General features: G+C 40.9%; 2 protein-coding genes across 2 annotated transcripts; both read right to left on the minus strand.

Moving 5' to 3' along the window:
- Positions 1 to 2,153: 2,153 nt before the first annotated feature.
- Positions 2,154 to 11,068, minus strand: LOC307039272 (uncharacterized protein). The gene is made up of 4 exons (XM_079681158.1): positions 3,164 to 11,068; positions 2,826 to 3,072; positions 2,453 to 2,713; positions 2,154 to 2,364 (listed from the first exon to the last, which is right to left on the minus strand). The coding sequence occupies exons 3-4, from the start codon at positions 2,669 to 2,671 to the stop codon at positions 2,197 to 2,199; spliced, it is 387 nt and encodes a 128-aa protein (XP_079537284.1). The 5' UTR covers positions 2,672 to 2,713; positions 2,826 to 3,072; positions 3,164 to 11,068; the 3' UTR covers positions 2,154 to 2,196.
- Positions 11,069 to 11,194: 126 nt separating this feature from the next.
- Positions 11,195 to 13,441, minus strand: LOC307041628 (uncharacterized protein). Its single transcript, XM_079685084.1, has 3 exons — positions 13,262 to 13,441; positions 12,686 to 12,981; positions 11,195 to 12,589 (listed from the first exon to the last, which is right to left on the minus strand). Exons 1-3 carry the CDS (start codon positions 13,324 to 13,326, stop codon positions 12,522 to 12,524), a joined length of 429 nt encoding a protein of 142 aa, XP_079541210.1. The 5' UTR covers positions 13,327 to 13,441; the 3' UTR covers positions 11,195 to 12,521.
- Positions 13,442 to 16,278: the final 2,837 nt, after the last annotated feature.

A 16,278-nucleotide genomic window follows, 5' to 3' on the forward strand; every position in this document is an offset into this window, starting at 1 on the left:
CTATCCCACTTACCAAATATTTGTAGTGTTGTACTTATACTTATGGGGGGGGGGGGGGGGGGGTGTCAGTCAACCTGATATGCCATCCCACTTACCAAATATTTGTAGTGTTGTACTTATACTTATGGGGGGGGGGGGGTGGGGGGGTGTCAGTCAACCCGATATGCTGTCCCACTTACCAAATATTTGTAGTGTTGTACTTGTACTTATGGGGTGGGGGGTGGGGGGGTGTCAGTCAACCCAATATGCTATCCCACTTACCAAATATTTGTAGTGTTGTACTTATACTTATGGGGGGGGGGTGGGGGGGGTGTCAGTCAACCCAATATGCTATCTCACTTACCAAATATTTGTAGTGTTGTACTTATACTTACTGGGGGGGGGGGTGGGGGGGTGTCAGTCAACCCGATATGCTTTCCCACTTACCAAATATTTGTAGTGTTGTACTTATACTTATTGGGGGGGGGGGGGGGGGGTGGGGGGGTGTCAGTCAACCCGATATGCTTTCCCACTTACCAAATATTTGTAGTGTTGCACTTATACTTATGGGGGGGTGTCAGTCAACCCAATATGCTATCCCACGGTGGGGGGGGGGGGGGGGGTGTCAGTCAACCCAATATGCTAGCCCACTTACTCTATATATCAATGTCTGTTATCGATGGCTCAATGAGTGTCCACCCTGATAATATGCTAGCCCACTTACTTTATATATCAATGTCTTTCAGTTATTGATTACTCAATGAGATTGATGCCTCTGCTGCTCCTAATGTCAAAGGTTACGGCTTAAAAGGGGACAAAGCTCTAGAGGTCAAAGGTTGTCTGTGGATGGTATACGCTACTGTACCCTCTGCTACTCATAATGTGTAACGTTACGGCCTTCTGTTAAGCTGTTTTCACTCTCACTCTTATGGTGATAGGGCACACCAATTTCCGCCGCAGGCTAGGCTGTCAAAAGTATTCTAATTCGCTTCGTCTTGATCTGTAGATGTGATTTGATGTGTAGTTTGTTCATTTTGATGGTGAAAAAGCCAGGGAAATGTTCCGTTACTCTACTGAGAATGCTTTATACCTGACTTATAATCTTTAAATTGATAAGAAGTGTTGTGGCTCAGTGGGATAACTATCACCCCTTGATGTGGAAGATTGTGAGTTCGAAACATATCCAAGCCGTTGGTATTTTTATCTAGTGTGAATGAAGTTTGTCAGACCGAAAAGTTAGATTGGAACTCTACTTTAAAAGGGTTATTTTTGGGGTAATTGTTAAATATAGAACACAGAATGTGTGATTATATTAAACGACTTATAAATCATATTTAATATTAAACTCCACTGCATATTTACAACTTTGAAATATATATATATATATATATATATATATATATATATATATATATATATATATATATATAAAAGAACCAAGTGTATCAGAGCTAGACACCCAAAACATACAACATGACTTAGCATAAGTCTAAACAAATGACCAGAATACTTATTTGAATCATGTAAAACATTTATTTTACAACAACAAGAACATTTAAAACATGTATTTTAACAACAACAACAAGAACTTTTAAAACATGTATTTTAACAACAATAACATTTAAAACATGTATTTTAACAACAATATTTAATATCATTTAATAAAATATATACTGTGTGTGTGTGTGTGTGTGTCTGTCTGCACATTCAATTAATCTTTACAGATTGTCTTGAATGTTAAACCCTTCCGACTACGCCTGACTCGGTTGGAGAGTTTATGGGGGCTTGCTTTGAGGGGGGACAACATCACCCTGCACCTTTTCTGTTGGCACACAAAATAAAAAGCAATTATTAATGAACTTGTCACGTTGGGATTCATACATTGTCATATTTTGCTATTTTAACCGTTTTTTAATCTCAAATAAAATCTAAATCTTTAATGCTATATTTTACTATATTTTTTTGAATTGTGACATTTTCACTACCTTGACTGCAATAGCCCGGCTCCTGGTCACCCTTGGGGTGCTTCTTTTCTTGCTCTGAATCTGTTCTTTCTCCTCTCCCTCCTCCTCCTGCTTGTCACCCTCCTCCTCCTCTTGCTTGTCACCCTCCTCCTCCTCCTCCTCCTCTTGCTTGTCACCCTCCTCCTCCTCTCCCTCCTCCTCGCTCTCCTGTTGGATCATAAAAGAGAACACAATTATCTATCTATACACTGGACTACACATGAGTAACTATACATGACTCTTGTCTTTTAATTATGTCAGACTGAGGTGGGGTGCTCTTCTTCTGATTCTCCTCTCCCTCCTCGCTCTCCTCATCTTCATCCTCCTCTCCCTCCTCCTCTTGCTTGTCACCCTCCTCCTCCTCTCCCTCCTCCTCGCTCTCCTGTTGGATCATAAAAGAGAAAACAGTTATCCATCTATACACTGGACTACACATGAGTAACTATACATGACTCTTGTCTTTTAATTACGTCAGACTGAGGTGGGGTGCTCTTCTTCTTCTTCTTTTGATTCTCCTCTCCCTCCTCATCTTCCTCCTTCTTCCTCTTGGTCCTGGTCCCACGAGGCCGAGTCTCCTCCTCCTGTGCCAGTTCAAAGAGCCCGCGAGCTATGCGGGCCTGCTCCATGCTCAGGTCCATGGCATAGAATTTGTCTGCCATTGCTGTGTCGTGGCACATTAGGCGTGCCATGCTTGCACGCTCCTGGGAGTCTTCCCCATGTCTGTCTCTGGCCTGAAGCAGACAAAGGCAGAAAAGAAAAAAGAGCAGAATGCAAAGTTTGGATGAGGTTAAAAGTGAGCACAGTAGATCAATTACAGTATTACATTAGTGTAATTTCACTTACAAAGGTTGCCACGGACTGATGAAGGTGGCTGTCCCCCCCAGCTGCATTTCAGACCAGGCCATCTGCAGATGCTTGGTCAGGTTCCTGGTTGGCTTGTATGTAGCGTTGAAAAAGACAAACTGTGATGGTTATTTCCTTTTGCCAACTTGTTCTTCATCTTGATGATTGCCAGGAGCCAGCCATACTCCTGGTCCCTCAGCAGCATCTTTGCCATCCCAAAGTGTTTATTGGTCTTGTGCTCTGCCACCTATTCCAAATCAGAATCAGAATTAAGTTTACACATACAAGGAATGTGCCTTGAATATACTTTGAAGAAATAGGAGAAATCAAGTGTTTACTTTGATCAGGTAGTCGCCTTTCTCCGGGCAGTACACTGCCTGGCTGACCTGCACGTCGGTCATGTTCAGGAACACTCCAAGTCGGTGACCGTACAGTGAGGCCAGGTAGTGTTGGAGATTAGGAGGATGTTTAAAACCAACCTCGTCTCCGCGTGTCGTTTGGTAAGCTGGGTAAATTCGTAAAAAGGAAGGGATAAAGAAACACCAGAATGCAAGTTAAACAATAATCTTGTTTTAATGATACAAAGTAACAATACAAATACAAAGGAAGTACTTCCTGCTCTTTCTCCTGTCTTACTCTCTGGTCAGCCTGAAGAAAAAGAGATCGAACCAAAGGAAAACACAGGCTTTCGTACTAAAAATACAGGAGGAGTTGTGTGCGTGCTTTCCCCCAGAGGTCATCTCATTGGGAGAGACCAACACATGGCCTGTCGCACCCAATCAGTGCGACACAGCAGAAGAAACCCGGAAACAAAAAGTCTCTTTCAGTTTGACGAAAACCAGATACCTTTTGGTGTCTGGTACGAACCTGCTCTAAACAACAAGTTTCCTTATCTTATTTCACATCTTGCAGCCAGCACACACACATCCCCTTTATGGCCCTTTGTCCCTGTGTCCATCTTCCCCCCCTCAGGTTACCACACACAAGTTAAAAGTATGTTTTAAGATATAGTTGTTATAGTTGGCTAAATATACGTAATACATGTAAATTACTTTCATATCAATAATAACGAGGAACACATTACCTATGCTCTTAAGCATTATTAGAGATGCTTTTCAAATAGTCAAACTTCACACAGGCCTAATATAGAGAACACACTCATTTGTCCTGCAGCCTTTCCATTGGTTTGAGCTATTGTTCACATCTTTACTTCAAATAAAAGGTTTCACATTGCATATTTCCAGCTTCCTTTACACATACTGTTATTATTAATACAAAGTAATTAACCACACACATCTATTGAAAACAAGTAGATTTCCCTGATAATTGACATGCTGAAAATCTTAAGAAGAATGTCCCCTCCCCCAGCTCTCTCGTCCCTGTCATAAAAGCTGCTTCCATTTCATATAGAGTAATAAAACATGTTTAAGCTAATTTCTCCACAATGTTTGTAGCCATTTAGTACCCACACATGAAAGAATAAAAACAGAGGTATAGTTGAACATTAATCACGCAGCACATATATTTATTGCAATGAAAACACACACATTTGCCCTAAGCATGTGTAACGCACCCTCTTCTTTTATGAGGGAAACATTCCAGAGTTTTGGAGCTATCCCCAAATAAGGATGTCCCCTGCTCACATCCCTCTCTGAACACAAAGACTTCACCTCAATATATCGGGGAGGGAAAATATACTTTGTCCCTTCAAATTTAACAGACATGAATATATATAAGGTGACTTTAAAATGAATATACTAGATTTAACTTTCCTGCCATAACAAGGTACTTTAATACTTCAAATAATTCAAATAATCCTTCAATTCCCCCTTTTGGTCTCACCTCACGAGACCAACACACATAAGACATTTGAAACACAACTACTGTCATTCGTTGCTACTGTGTCTGTCCCCCAACCTTAAACCTTTGGGAACAGAACACAACTTTTCATGTCAGTGAAGGAACTATCAGAGTGGTTGCCTGAGTGCCAGAAAGCAGCATCCTTGCGTGTTGTTGAATCCTCAGGCCCCCCCCCCCCCCCCAGCGGAATACGCCAACAAGGGCAGCTGATAGGGAGGGGGAGATGCGGCCTTTCCTTCAAAGGTGGAACTGATGAATCTGATCAGAGAGAAGTAGACTCCTCTGCTGCCTCGAGAAGTCCCCCAGCCTGCTGACGCCAGCTTCCGAGTCGTCTGCTGTAGGGATGTCCGCGAGGTCCTTCTCCTCCAGTCCGCTGATGACAGCTTCCGAGTCGTCTGCTGTAGGGATGTCCTCGTTGATGATAGCCAGGTCCGTCCTGATGTGTCTGGTTCCTTCCAGGTGATTTCCTCGCCGCACACTGGCTCCAGTAGTACCAGATGTCCCCCTTTGCTCCTCGGCGGACGGCATGAGATGTCCTCTGGGTCACTCAGTAGAGGCCGGAGAACCTGGGGTTGAGCCACCTTCAGCCAGACGAACTCCGCTGTGTCGGCCTCCTGCTCCACGGGTCCCCCTTTTGGCGTCAGGAACCTGTGTGGAGAAATCTGATACCCACCCCTCCAGTCTACGCTCAGGGCTTCTGGGCCCTCAGGTGTTTGACCCACCACTGGTAGGCCGCTTCAGAATTCTAATACTTGGCCTGTGTCAACAAAATAAACCCCAACATCTTCAGGTGAACTAAATAACATATTTCAATAGCTCTGAATTTCTGACAAGCATCTGTGTTATTATTAAATGAAATAATTGAGATCCTATTTAAAATCTAAATATAATATTAACTGCTAATGTCTCTGGTAAAGAAACACACTAATGTTATGGATTAAAAACAACTAAAATCATGATACTGACAAAGTGAATGATTTCGTGGTGAGACTGCTTCTACCCGTCAGTGCTTAGATATTATCAAGCTGAAAAATGAATACAGAAATCCAACATACTGTCATCAAATGTCTTTCTATTATGAATTTAAATTAAATGTATCCCCATAATGTTACCTCAATAAAGTCTATGGCTTTTACTTCTTTACCAGGCTAGTTACAAGATGTTGTCTAAATTAAATCTCATTACATTACTATGTTTTACCTTAACTGTAATATGTTCTTTCTACAGTTCAAACCTCAGTTACTTTAATACCTGTTGAAATATTACAAAATTGTTTCATTATCACAGGTCAACTTCTCTGGTACTCCCTTCTGGAATGACATCTCTCGCAGTAGCCCTTTGGCCACTGATTCTGCATCTGTGTTACCTGTTATAACTCAATCAATATTAGAAACATGTCAACATTCATCAAACAGTATCTTATCCCCAGATATGGAGCAGGTTAAATCTAAAACTGTCAATCAATGGTCAGATTGAACATCTGAGTTGGGGCGGCAGGTTCCTTCCAGTCCCTAAATGAAAAAATCCCACACTCCCCCTTTTTACACATGTACACATGTGTAACAAAATCCTGTATGGGAAGAAAACCTTCAGGTAACCAGTGGTTATAAGAAAATACCAAACATCATTCACAAAAGTACATCCATCATTTTTCACAGTAAACACTCCAGGGAAAATAAGTGTTCATTTCCAGCTGGCAGTCCTAAAAGAAACAGAATCTTTAGATTGTAGTTTGAGTTTTACATTTGCAAACCGCCAACTCCTGTGGGAATTAGAAACGGGTCACATGTGGTTTCCCCCTTTTGCAGAATTTTTAGGAAAGTTATGTTTCCCTTGGAGTTCCAAAATAATATGTTAGTCAAAAGACATGCTCGGTTAGTTATTGTTTTAGAATCATGCAGTTACACTGATCACATGCCGGCATTCCATTCACAATCACACTGTCAGGTTTTAAAGTCAAGTTTGGTCAGCCCCAGAGTCAGTCATTGATAGTGCTTTTCTCAAGTCACACTGTCAGTCAGGGTCAAAGGTCATTTGGTCTCAGTTTCATTGGCCATGTGTCGTGCTCTGCAGAGACTTTAATATTCTACTAGCTGGAGTTGTACTAGTGACATCATTGTGTTGATGTCAACCAATGCAACAAAGTTTTTCTCGTGTTCGCAGCACCATTTTCTTCAGATGTTTAACAAACAAATTATCAATACACTTTATTAATATACCGCCCCTAGGAAACACAATACCTGACAAATGTTCATGCAAGGCATTCTTAAGTGAACCTGCAGAAAACGGCCTTTTGAATTAATATTCCAAATTAATCAATAATAATAACAATAATCAATTTTATCAATTTGTTTACCCTTAGAAGTGAACATACCTCATAATGTTACATCAGGATGTTAAACTAAGCTTTGGCCAAATCAATAGTTATTACTGTTTCAGATTTAACTGGAGGTTGAACAAACAAAACCTTTTTTTGTTTACATCATGCAAACCACTAACATATTTTCCAATTTCAGCATCAGCCTTGTTACTCTAAAATTACCTCCTAAAATAGGAATATTAGGAATGAAACAAATATTTAATCTTCAGAAATGTTCTTAACAAATGGAGAGTAATGCCATCTTTCTATCTAGTGAATAGCCAACATATTTAAAAAATGTCAGATATACAAAAATAAGCCTAAATACTCTTTTACTATCAAAGTCTAAAGCTAGACCTAAGCTGAACAGTTTTTTAATGGACAATTTAATCCAAAAACAAAACAAAACTGGACCTGTGTTCTTATGTGTTCTTCAAAATACATTAGTAAATACCTTGTGAAGTATTCACAATATAACTAATCCTCTCTAGGATATGAAATCCATTCATCTTTAACCAGATACTATTTCCCTATTTATTTTTAGTTCATGATAATAATGGTATAACGTCCACACGTTTACCCATAGCTAGTCACTATGTCAAGATTATCATGTGTGACATAATAATCAGATGTCTTGTTTGCCAAACAAGGATATTAAACTTGAATCTTTTCAGTATTCCAGACCATCATTAAACAATCAGCCTCCTTTCCTAAACACTAAGCATATCATTCTACACCACCTTCTGGTAAACTCTTGCACAGTTATGCTGTAAAATCATCGCATGATTTCTTCAGAGTCTGAACAGACTGAGACCATCCTGTCTCTTGATCTTGTCATATTGAGAACAGTCAATGATTCATTGTCCTCTTCAGCTGTATTCAGTGGCAGGGTCCCCAAAAAGCTAGAACCGGCCCTGGTCAGTGGGCTCCAAGGAAACTCTCTCTGGCATTGGGATGTCCTGAGGGGGAAGGGACCTCAGGATCAATGTGATACAATCAGCAGACACACGTTGTCCTCTGTACAGCAGAAATCCCCCAAAACTGCAGTACCTCTTCACACCACTGTTGCCTTGACAACGAGGCACAAGCAAACTGTCAAAACCTCCTCAGAGATGCGTTCTTTGCACAGTTCTTCTGTTTCTGTAATGAGCAACTTTTCACCAACACACTGATTCAGAGTACAACCCGAAGGTGGCGCACAACTATCCAATGCTGCTGTAATCACAGCAAATCAGCTACTGAGAAAAACTCAATGTAAATCTCTCCCCCAGCGGGTTACAAAATAAAACAGCTGAGTGTCTATATGGTCAGGAATGCTGAAACATGTGAATGTTAAACCCATTAATGGTAACAGTCTTCCTATTCTTCATTACTTCAGTTCTCAGTTAATAGGCAAAACAAAAAACTTTTCTTAACCACTATAGATTCATCTTTAATCTTCTTGCTTATTCTATTCTTTTTCAAATTGTTTATCTAAGTTGTGTGTTACAAGCATGGTTAGATTTGTAACAGAATACAAAACTAACTGTATCCAGCGCTATATATTTAAAACAAGTAATCTGATCACAGTTAATGAATATCTTTTTGGAACACTTAAAGGAATTATTACAAAATGTAATCTTCATTATTACTAAAGCTGAAACCTAAATAAATCATCACGGAAAAAAATTCTGTCCTTATTACTTAAATGTTTCAATAAAAACTAAAAACATTGTGAAAACTCCCATTTTTGAGAACATCTCAACACTTTTATTCCATCCAAGCACGAATGTTTATGACAAACTCGTCCTATTAATCCCAAACGATCTTTAATGGTATCAATTGTGAACTTTTCTGAATATTAATTGTAAATGCAACGTATGTTCTCTTTAGAACAAAGATAGGATAGTTGCAGCTGAAACTGGTTAATAGCAATGTTCTGTTAACCTAGATAAGCCTGTTGTTCTTATATCTAGTAAATATATTCTTATCTTATGTTACTCATAAAACAATATGACATTTTCCAGAATAGTAGTAACTCTATATAACCTTTAATCTCTCTATACTTCTTCAAACCATCTGACTTTTCTCTCTCTCTTCCTCTCTGCGCCCTGCAGCCCCTTTGTGTAACTGTGTGAGATGGCTGGAGAAAAACCTCTTTTGTTCTCCAACTGTGTGAGATGGCTGGAGCAAAACCTTGTGCAGAACCTCTGTCATGCTTAAACATGAACAGATTCCCTCTGACTGACAAACTTACAAAAACCTTCTTTTTACTTTCTACTCCTTCATCATAAACTTAAAAACACCATGGTGGTGAATCGTTTACGTTTTCAGTTTCCTATCTAATTTAAACAACCATCAACTGAGACTAACTGTATATGATAACAACTCCTAAATAACATTACAATATATATTTCCTCCAGTGAGTTCGTTATTTCATGTCTAACAAATTCTCCTCTGTCTATGTCTTATTGTAGATGGAAAAATCCACTTATCATATTTAATTTGAATAAAACCTTACCCTTAATGTACTTCATATACTCAGTAAATCTCTTTTTACTTTCCCCTAAGGTTACTGTATGTAATATAATTTTCCTTGAAGTATAATTAAGTACAATCCTTAGTTAATGAGAAATACCATACAATTCACAACACAATGCAACGGTATCAATCAGTTCTCAAACACTATGTTTAAATAGCAGCAAATCATTGTTTCTTATTTATTTCAATATATCTACCACTTCAAATCACACATTGATCTGTTCATTTCCAATGTATTTCAGTCCAACTTCAGATCACTAGAGACAAAAGCAAGCAGACACCCTCCGGGCCGCTGCTGCTCTCGAGAGGAAAAAGGGGGGGGGAACTCTCACAGACAAATACTGACACCCCCTTCTCTCTCCCCCGCTGTAGCTCTCAGCCTCTCTAGGAAAAGGGGGGCTTCTTTCAACAATTAACACTTCTGCTATCCTTTTATTCAATTTTCCTGCTTGAACCCACTGTTCTCGTAAGCTCTTAACTCACGCTCCTCTCGTTCAAATTCTCCCTTCATTATGACTTCGTATCTATTCATCTGACTTAGGCTGTTTCATGTTCAATAATATATTATATTTATTCACAAGAAATATATCTTCCTTACTGTCTGTCCAGCTTTTAAGATGCGATATTTCTTTCAACAGAATGGGAGTTTAAACCCAACAGACTTATAACGCACCTTTTGGTTCCTATGAACCTCAGATTTGTTATTCACTTTAGCCATGGATAGAGACTCGATACTCTACTTGGCTTCCCCAGCAAGTATAGCCTGTGAGGACTCCCATACCTCCACTAGGCCAGGGACTCTATACCCTTCCAGCCGTTAGAGACTCAATACCCTACGCTGAAATACTTGCTGATTCACTTTTATATGTATAAATATTCACAGAAAAAATTCCCCGTACAGTCTATTCAGCTTTTATTGTCCGATGTTTATTCCAACAAGTTTAGCAAGCCTCTCAGCGCGCTTCAACACCGTCTTTCAACGATGTGACGCTGACATGGAGTCGTAACCCAGGCTTACAGAACTCTTTATCGTGACGTTTGGCTTTATAGATTCAACCCCAACACAACAAAGGATATAGTGAGGCCCACTCACTTCAGAATGACTTTCTGAAGTTTGCGTTACTCTCCTTTGGATCACTTATAACTCAACTTCGATTCCTATGAACCTAAGAATTGTTATTCAGATTTTATCCCTGGATGCCGTCTGAAAACGGGCACTGGACATCCCCCAACGAGTCTTCAGCCGTCTCCTTTCTGAAAAAAGTACGGGGCCTTTCACCTTCGTCTTACATACCTCGTTGATTCACTTTTATGTTATATAACTTTCCTACCTATCTAAAATATGTATTTGTACTGTTACTATAAAAACACTGTAAACTTCGTCTGACAACCCTAAAATTTGGAATATGGTCAAATCACAGATTTCGAATTAAACTGGTGTCTGCTCACCTGGTAGCCTATTGTACAGAGCTCTGTTTTTAGTTGTCAGAAGAGGCCGAGATGTTTAGCCCTGGACTATTCCGTCCGCTTGCCGTTGGTGTTCTCTTCCCGGAAACACCCCACTCAGACACGTCGGGTCACCATTTGTTGAAGATTAGGAGGATGTTTAAAACCAACCTCGTCTCCGCGTGTCGTTTGGTAAGCTGGGTAAATTCGTAAAAAGGAAATGATTAAGAAACGCCAGAATGCAAGTTAAACAATAATCTTGTTTTAATGATACAAAGTAACAATACAAATACAAAGGAAGTACTTCCTGCTCTTTCTCCTGTCTTACTCTCTGGTCAGCCTGAAGAAAAAGAGATCGAACCAAAGGAAAACACAGGCTTTCGTACTAAAAACACAGGAGAAGGTGTGTGCGTGCTTTCCCCCAGAGGTCATCTTATTGGGAGAGACCAACACATGGCCTGTCGCACCCAATCAGTGCGACACAGCAGAAGAAACCCGGAAACAAAAAGTCTCTTTCAGTTTGACGAAAACCAGATACCTTCTGGTGTCTGGTACGAACCTGCTCTAAACAACAAGTTTCCTTATCTTATTTCACATCTTGCAGCCAGCACACACACATCCCCTTTATGGCCCTTTGTCCCTGTGTCCATCTTCCCCCCCTCAGGTTACCACACACAAGTTTAAAGTATGTTTTAAGATATAGTTGTTATAGTTGGCTAAATATACGTAATACATGTAAATTACTTTCATATCAATAATAACGAGGAACACATTACCTATGCTCTTAAGCATTATTAGAGATGCTTTTCAAATAGTCAAACTTTACACAGGCCCAATATAGAGAACAAACTCATTTGTCCTGCAGCCTTTCCATTGGTTTGAGCTATTGTTCACATCTTTACTTCAAATAAAAGGTTTCACATTGCATATTTCCAGCTTCCTTTACACATACTGTTATTATTAATACAAAGTAATCAACCACACACATCTATTTAAAACAAGTAGATTTCCCTGATAATTGACATGCTGAAAATCTTAAGAAGAATGTCCCCTCCCCCAGCTCTCTCGTCCCTGTCATAAAAGCTGCTTCCATTTTATATAGAGTAATAAAACATGTTTAAGCTAATTTCTCCACAATGTTTGTAGCCATTTAGTACCCACACATGAAAGAATAAAAATAGAGGTATAGTTGAACAGTAATCACGCAGCACATATATTTACTGCAATGAAAACACACACATTTGCCCTAAACATGTGTAACGCACCCTCTTCTTTTATGAGGGAAACATTCCAGAGTTTTGGAGCTATCCCCAAATAAGGATGTCCCCTGCTCACATCCCTCTCTGAACACAAAGACTTCACCTCAATATATCGGGGAGGGAAAATATACTTTGTCCCTTCAAATTTAACACACATGAATATATATAAGGTGACTTTAAAATGAATATACTAGATTTAACTTTCCTGCCATAACAAGGTACTTTAATACTTCAAATAATTCAAATAATCCTTCAGTAGCCATTGACATACCCGAATAATTTCCACTGGTCCATGTTGGTATGTTGCTTTTCCAGTTTAGCTGCAATGACAAGGGAAATAAAATATGTATTCTTTCATCAATTTATTTGAATTGCTACATCACTCTGTTCATTATAACATATGTATTATAACTTACAGAGGAGTTTGGGGATGGCCACCAAGGCCAATCTGCGACACCGGTGGAGCACCTGGATGGAGTGCAGTTTGGCATCCTTTTTGCCTTTCTCCACCAACTGGTGAAGGACAACAGGGCGCGTCCACAACCTGATGGATGCCTTCAGCTCCCTGATGTCCTTCACCAGCTCCTGCCGGGTGATGCGTGATGACGGAGGTGGGGTCTCCTTAATGTAAACCACAAACTGCCGCACATTCTTTAAGTAGTGGAGCGTGGTGGTCAGAGCCATTTGGTTCCCCCTTAGAGACTTGACCCATCTACAGTATAAAGACACAAGCACAAAGATAATCATTAACTCTCCTGTTATATTTGTTTTTCTGTAACAGCAATAATATTGTACTGTGTAGTTTGTACCTTGTATTACCATCAATTAAATCAATATTTAGTGCAATTGTGATATTGACCTCTGTGAGGGTGTGTGTGTGTGTGTCTGTGTCTGTGTCTGTGTGTGTGTGTGTGTGTGTGTGTGTGTGTGTGTGTGTGTGTCTGTGTCACACATGGGACAACAATTGAGCTAAAAATAATTGAGTCACGTACCCCCGAAGACGGTCCAGATCGCCCAGGAATTTGAGTTTCCCCAGGTCTGACTTGCCCTTGCTCATCCACGTAACAAAATGGCGGATCCTGTGCAGCTTGGACCCCACGCTGTTTTGGAGCTTGTGGGTAGGCCCATCACGATAATTAATTGTGTTGGACGATACATTTTTCTGGAAATTATTGCGATAAACGATAATATTGTCGGCACCGTTTTAAGACCATTTTAGACATAATGATAATATATAATAATAATTCAAGTACATCCTTTCAAACATAACTTCTTATTGAACATTCAACATTGCAAATGAAATGTGAAATAATATTAAAATATATAAATTATATATATAGAATACATATACAGTTGCAAGAAGGACTTCCGGATGTGCTTTGCCGTGTGAAGACGTGCGTGCGGGAGCTCCGTGTAAAAGTAGTCAATAATTTTTAACATCGACACATTTCTATCAACTGGGAGGGTTGGACGCATAACGTTTGGTTTTGGGAGCTGAGAGGTGAATTTTTGGTGCAGTTTGGGACCGAAGATGACTTCTCGTTCGGCCCGAGCGGGGCGAGAGAGACAACGCATGGCGGGCAGCAGCACCAACAGGGCCTCCTCAGCTAGCAGTGACGCAGCTAGCCCACTACGTGCTAACGCTGAAATACCTCCGTGGGCTAAGGACATGATGTCGGAGATTAAAAAAGCCAACAACGGAATAACTAAATACAGAGAAGAGACAAAGACCGAGATCACAAGGTATAAAGAAGAAATAGAAAAGGGAAGAAGAGAAATGATGGCCGAGATGCAAAAGTGGACTAAGAGTTTGGAGGAGAGCGCCGAGGCCCGGTTTGAGCTGCTGCGGGGAGAGGTGAAGCTGATTGGTGATAAAACTAGCAGTCTGGCAAACAGGATGAACGAACGGGGAAAAGAGGTGGATGCAACGTTAAATGAACAATCTGACGCTTTAACAGACATGGAGACGAGACTGAAAGAAATGGAGAAGGAGCTGCTGAAGCAGAAGGGACGAAATGAAGACCTCGAGGCACGCTCACGGCGCAATAACATCCGGGTCGTGGGGGTCAGAGAAGGAGCCGAGGCAGGCAAGAAGCCGTCAGAGTTTATGGCTGGTTTACTGGAGGAAAAGTTGGGACTAGCAGCAACACCGACGCTGGACCTAGCACACCGGGCCCTTGGAGCGAGGCGAGACGGGAATGTAGGACCACCGAGAGCCTTCGTAGTGAGGTGCCATTACTACACAGAGAAAGAGGAGATACTGAGGAAGGCGAGGGAAATGGAGAGAACACCCGAGGGTCGGAGCGGAAACATTCACATCTTCCCAGACTTCACCCAGGAGGTAAACAACAAGAGGACGGCCTTCAGAGAAGCGAGAGGCCTCCTGCGGTCCTGCACGGGGGTCAGATACGGGTTGCGATACCCGGCAACCCTGGTGATCACGCCAGAAGGAGGACAAACAAAGACCTTTGAGAACCCGAAAAACGCTGTGGATTATATCAGAAAGGAACTGAGCCCCGGGTGAAACAATGGACTGCCTTGATTCCGGCTAAGGACCGACCTCCAGTCGTTATTCAGAGCTCCGTTGTTGCTGTGGGGGGATCGGGGACCTGGCCGCCAGCATATATATGGTTTGTACCTTATGGAGCTGGCCTCCAGTAGTTATTCAGGGCTGTGTTGTTACTGTGTGTAGTTAGGAGACCTGGACTCCAGTAGTTATTCAAAGCATATTTTTATAAACCTAATTCTTTTTGGGAGCTACTGTTGCCCTCCCTCATATTACTGTTGTACGCTATTCAAGGTTTAAGGGACTATTGATCCTCGCTGCCACTGTTGCATACCTTCTATGGTATTACTGTTTATTTTTATTTCATTACTGTGCCTTATTCAGGGTCTCATTGTTCGAGCCCCCCCCTCCCTCGTTTGTTTTTCTTTTCCCATTAGGGGATTGAGTCAAAAGGGTGATGTTATGATTCTGATAATGTGAAATACACGGAGCCGCACACGGTTAGCTCTCTGTGCAGGAGATGGTGGACCGGTTGGACACAGCAGTGCTCGCTGAAGAGCATTGTATTTATGATTATATATGTTATGTGTTATATGTTGATTGTATCTGTGTGGGTGATCCCCCCCCCCCCCTTCCTTCCCAGTCCCCCTCTTTATTCTTTTGCTTTTGCTGCCAAGACTTCAAGGTGCTATCCGGATAATGGGTACCATAGGGGTGCAATGGTGACATTGGGCTACAGTCTCCTGATATGTCACCAATCATGGATCCAAGCAGAATGGACACAAAACTGATGAGCTGGAACGTGAGGGCGATCAATAAGCCAGCGAAACGGAGTAAGGTATTTTCACATTTGAGAGACCAGGGCGTAGGGATAGTTTATTTACAGGAGACACATTTGTTGAATAAGGACCACCTTAAGCTCTGTAGGGGGGGATTTACTCAGGTCTATCATTCAAACTTCAATGGTAAGAGCCAGGGAGTGGCCATCCTTATACACAGGAATGTACAATTTATAGAAACAACCACTATAAGAGATAAGCATGGCCGGTATATTATTGTGGTTGGAAAACTGTTCAACATCCCGGTGGTGTTGGCAAATTTATATGCTCCCAATTGGGATAATGTTCAATTTTTTAAGGACCTATTTTCATTATTACCTAATTTGGATACCCATAATCTGATTCTAGGAGGTGACTTAAACTGTGTCCTCGATTCAACTCTGGACCGCTCTAGCCCAACATCCAAGGTATTAAGTAATTCAGCACAATGCATTAATTCTTTTTGCGAGGTATATGGTATGTTTGATCCATGGAGATTCGTAAATCCAACCTCCAGGCAGTACTCTTTTTACTCTCCACCACATCGGACATATACTAGAATTGATTACTTCTTATTAGATAATAAACTGGCCTCTATGGTAATGCATATAGAATACTCTGGTATTGTAATATCCGACCACAGCCCAGTCATATTGAGACTTCACTTTCCTGAAAACACGCCACC

The sequence above is a fragment of the Notothenia rossii genome, assembly GCF_949606895.1.
Source record: "Notothenia rossii genome assembly, chromosome: 5".
Taxonomy (NCBI): domain Eukaryota; kingdom Metazoa; phylum Chordata; class Actinopteri; order Perciformes; family Nototheniidae; genus Notothenia; species Notothenia rossii.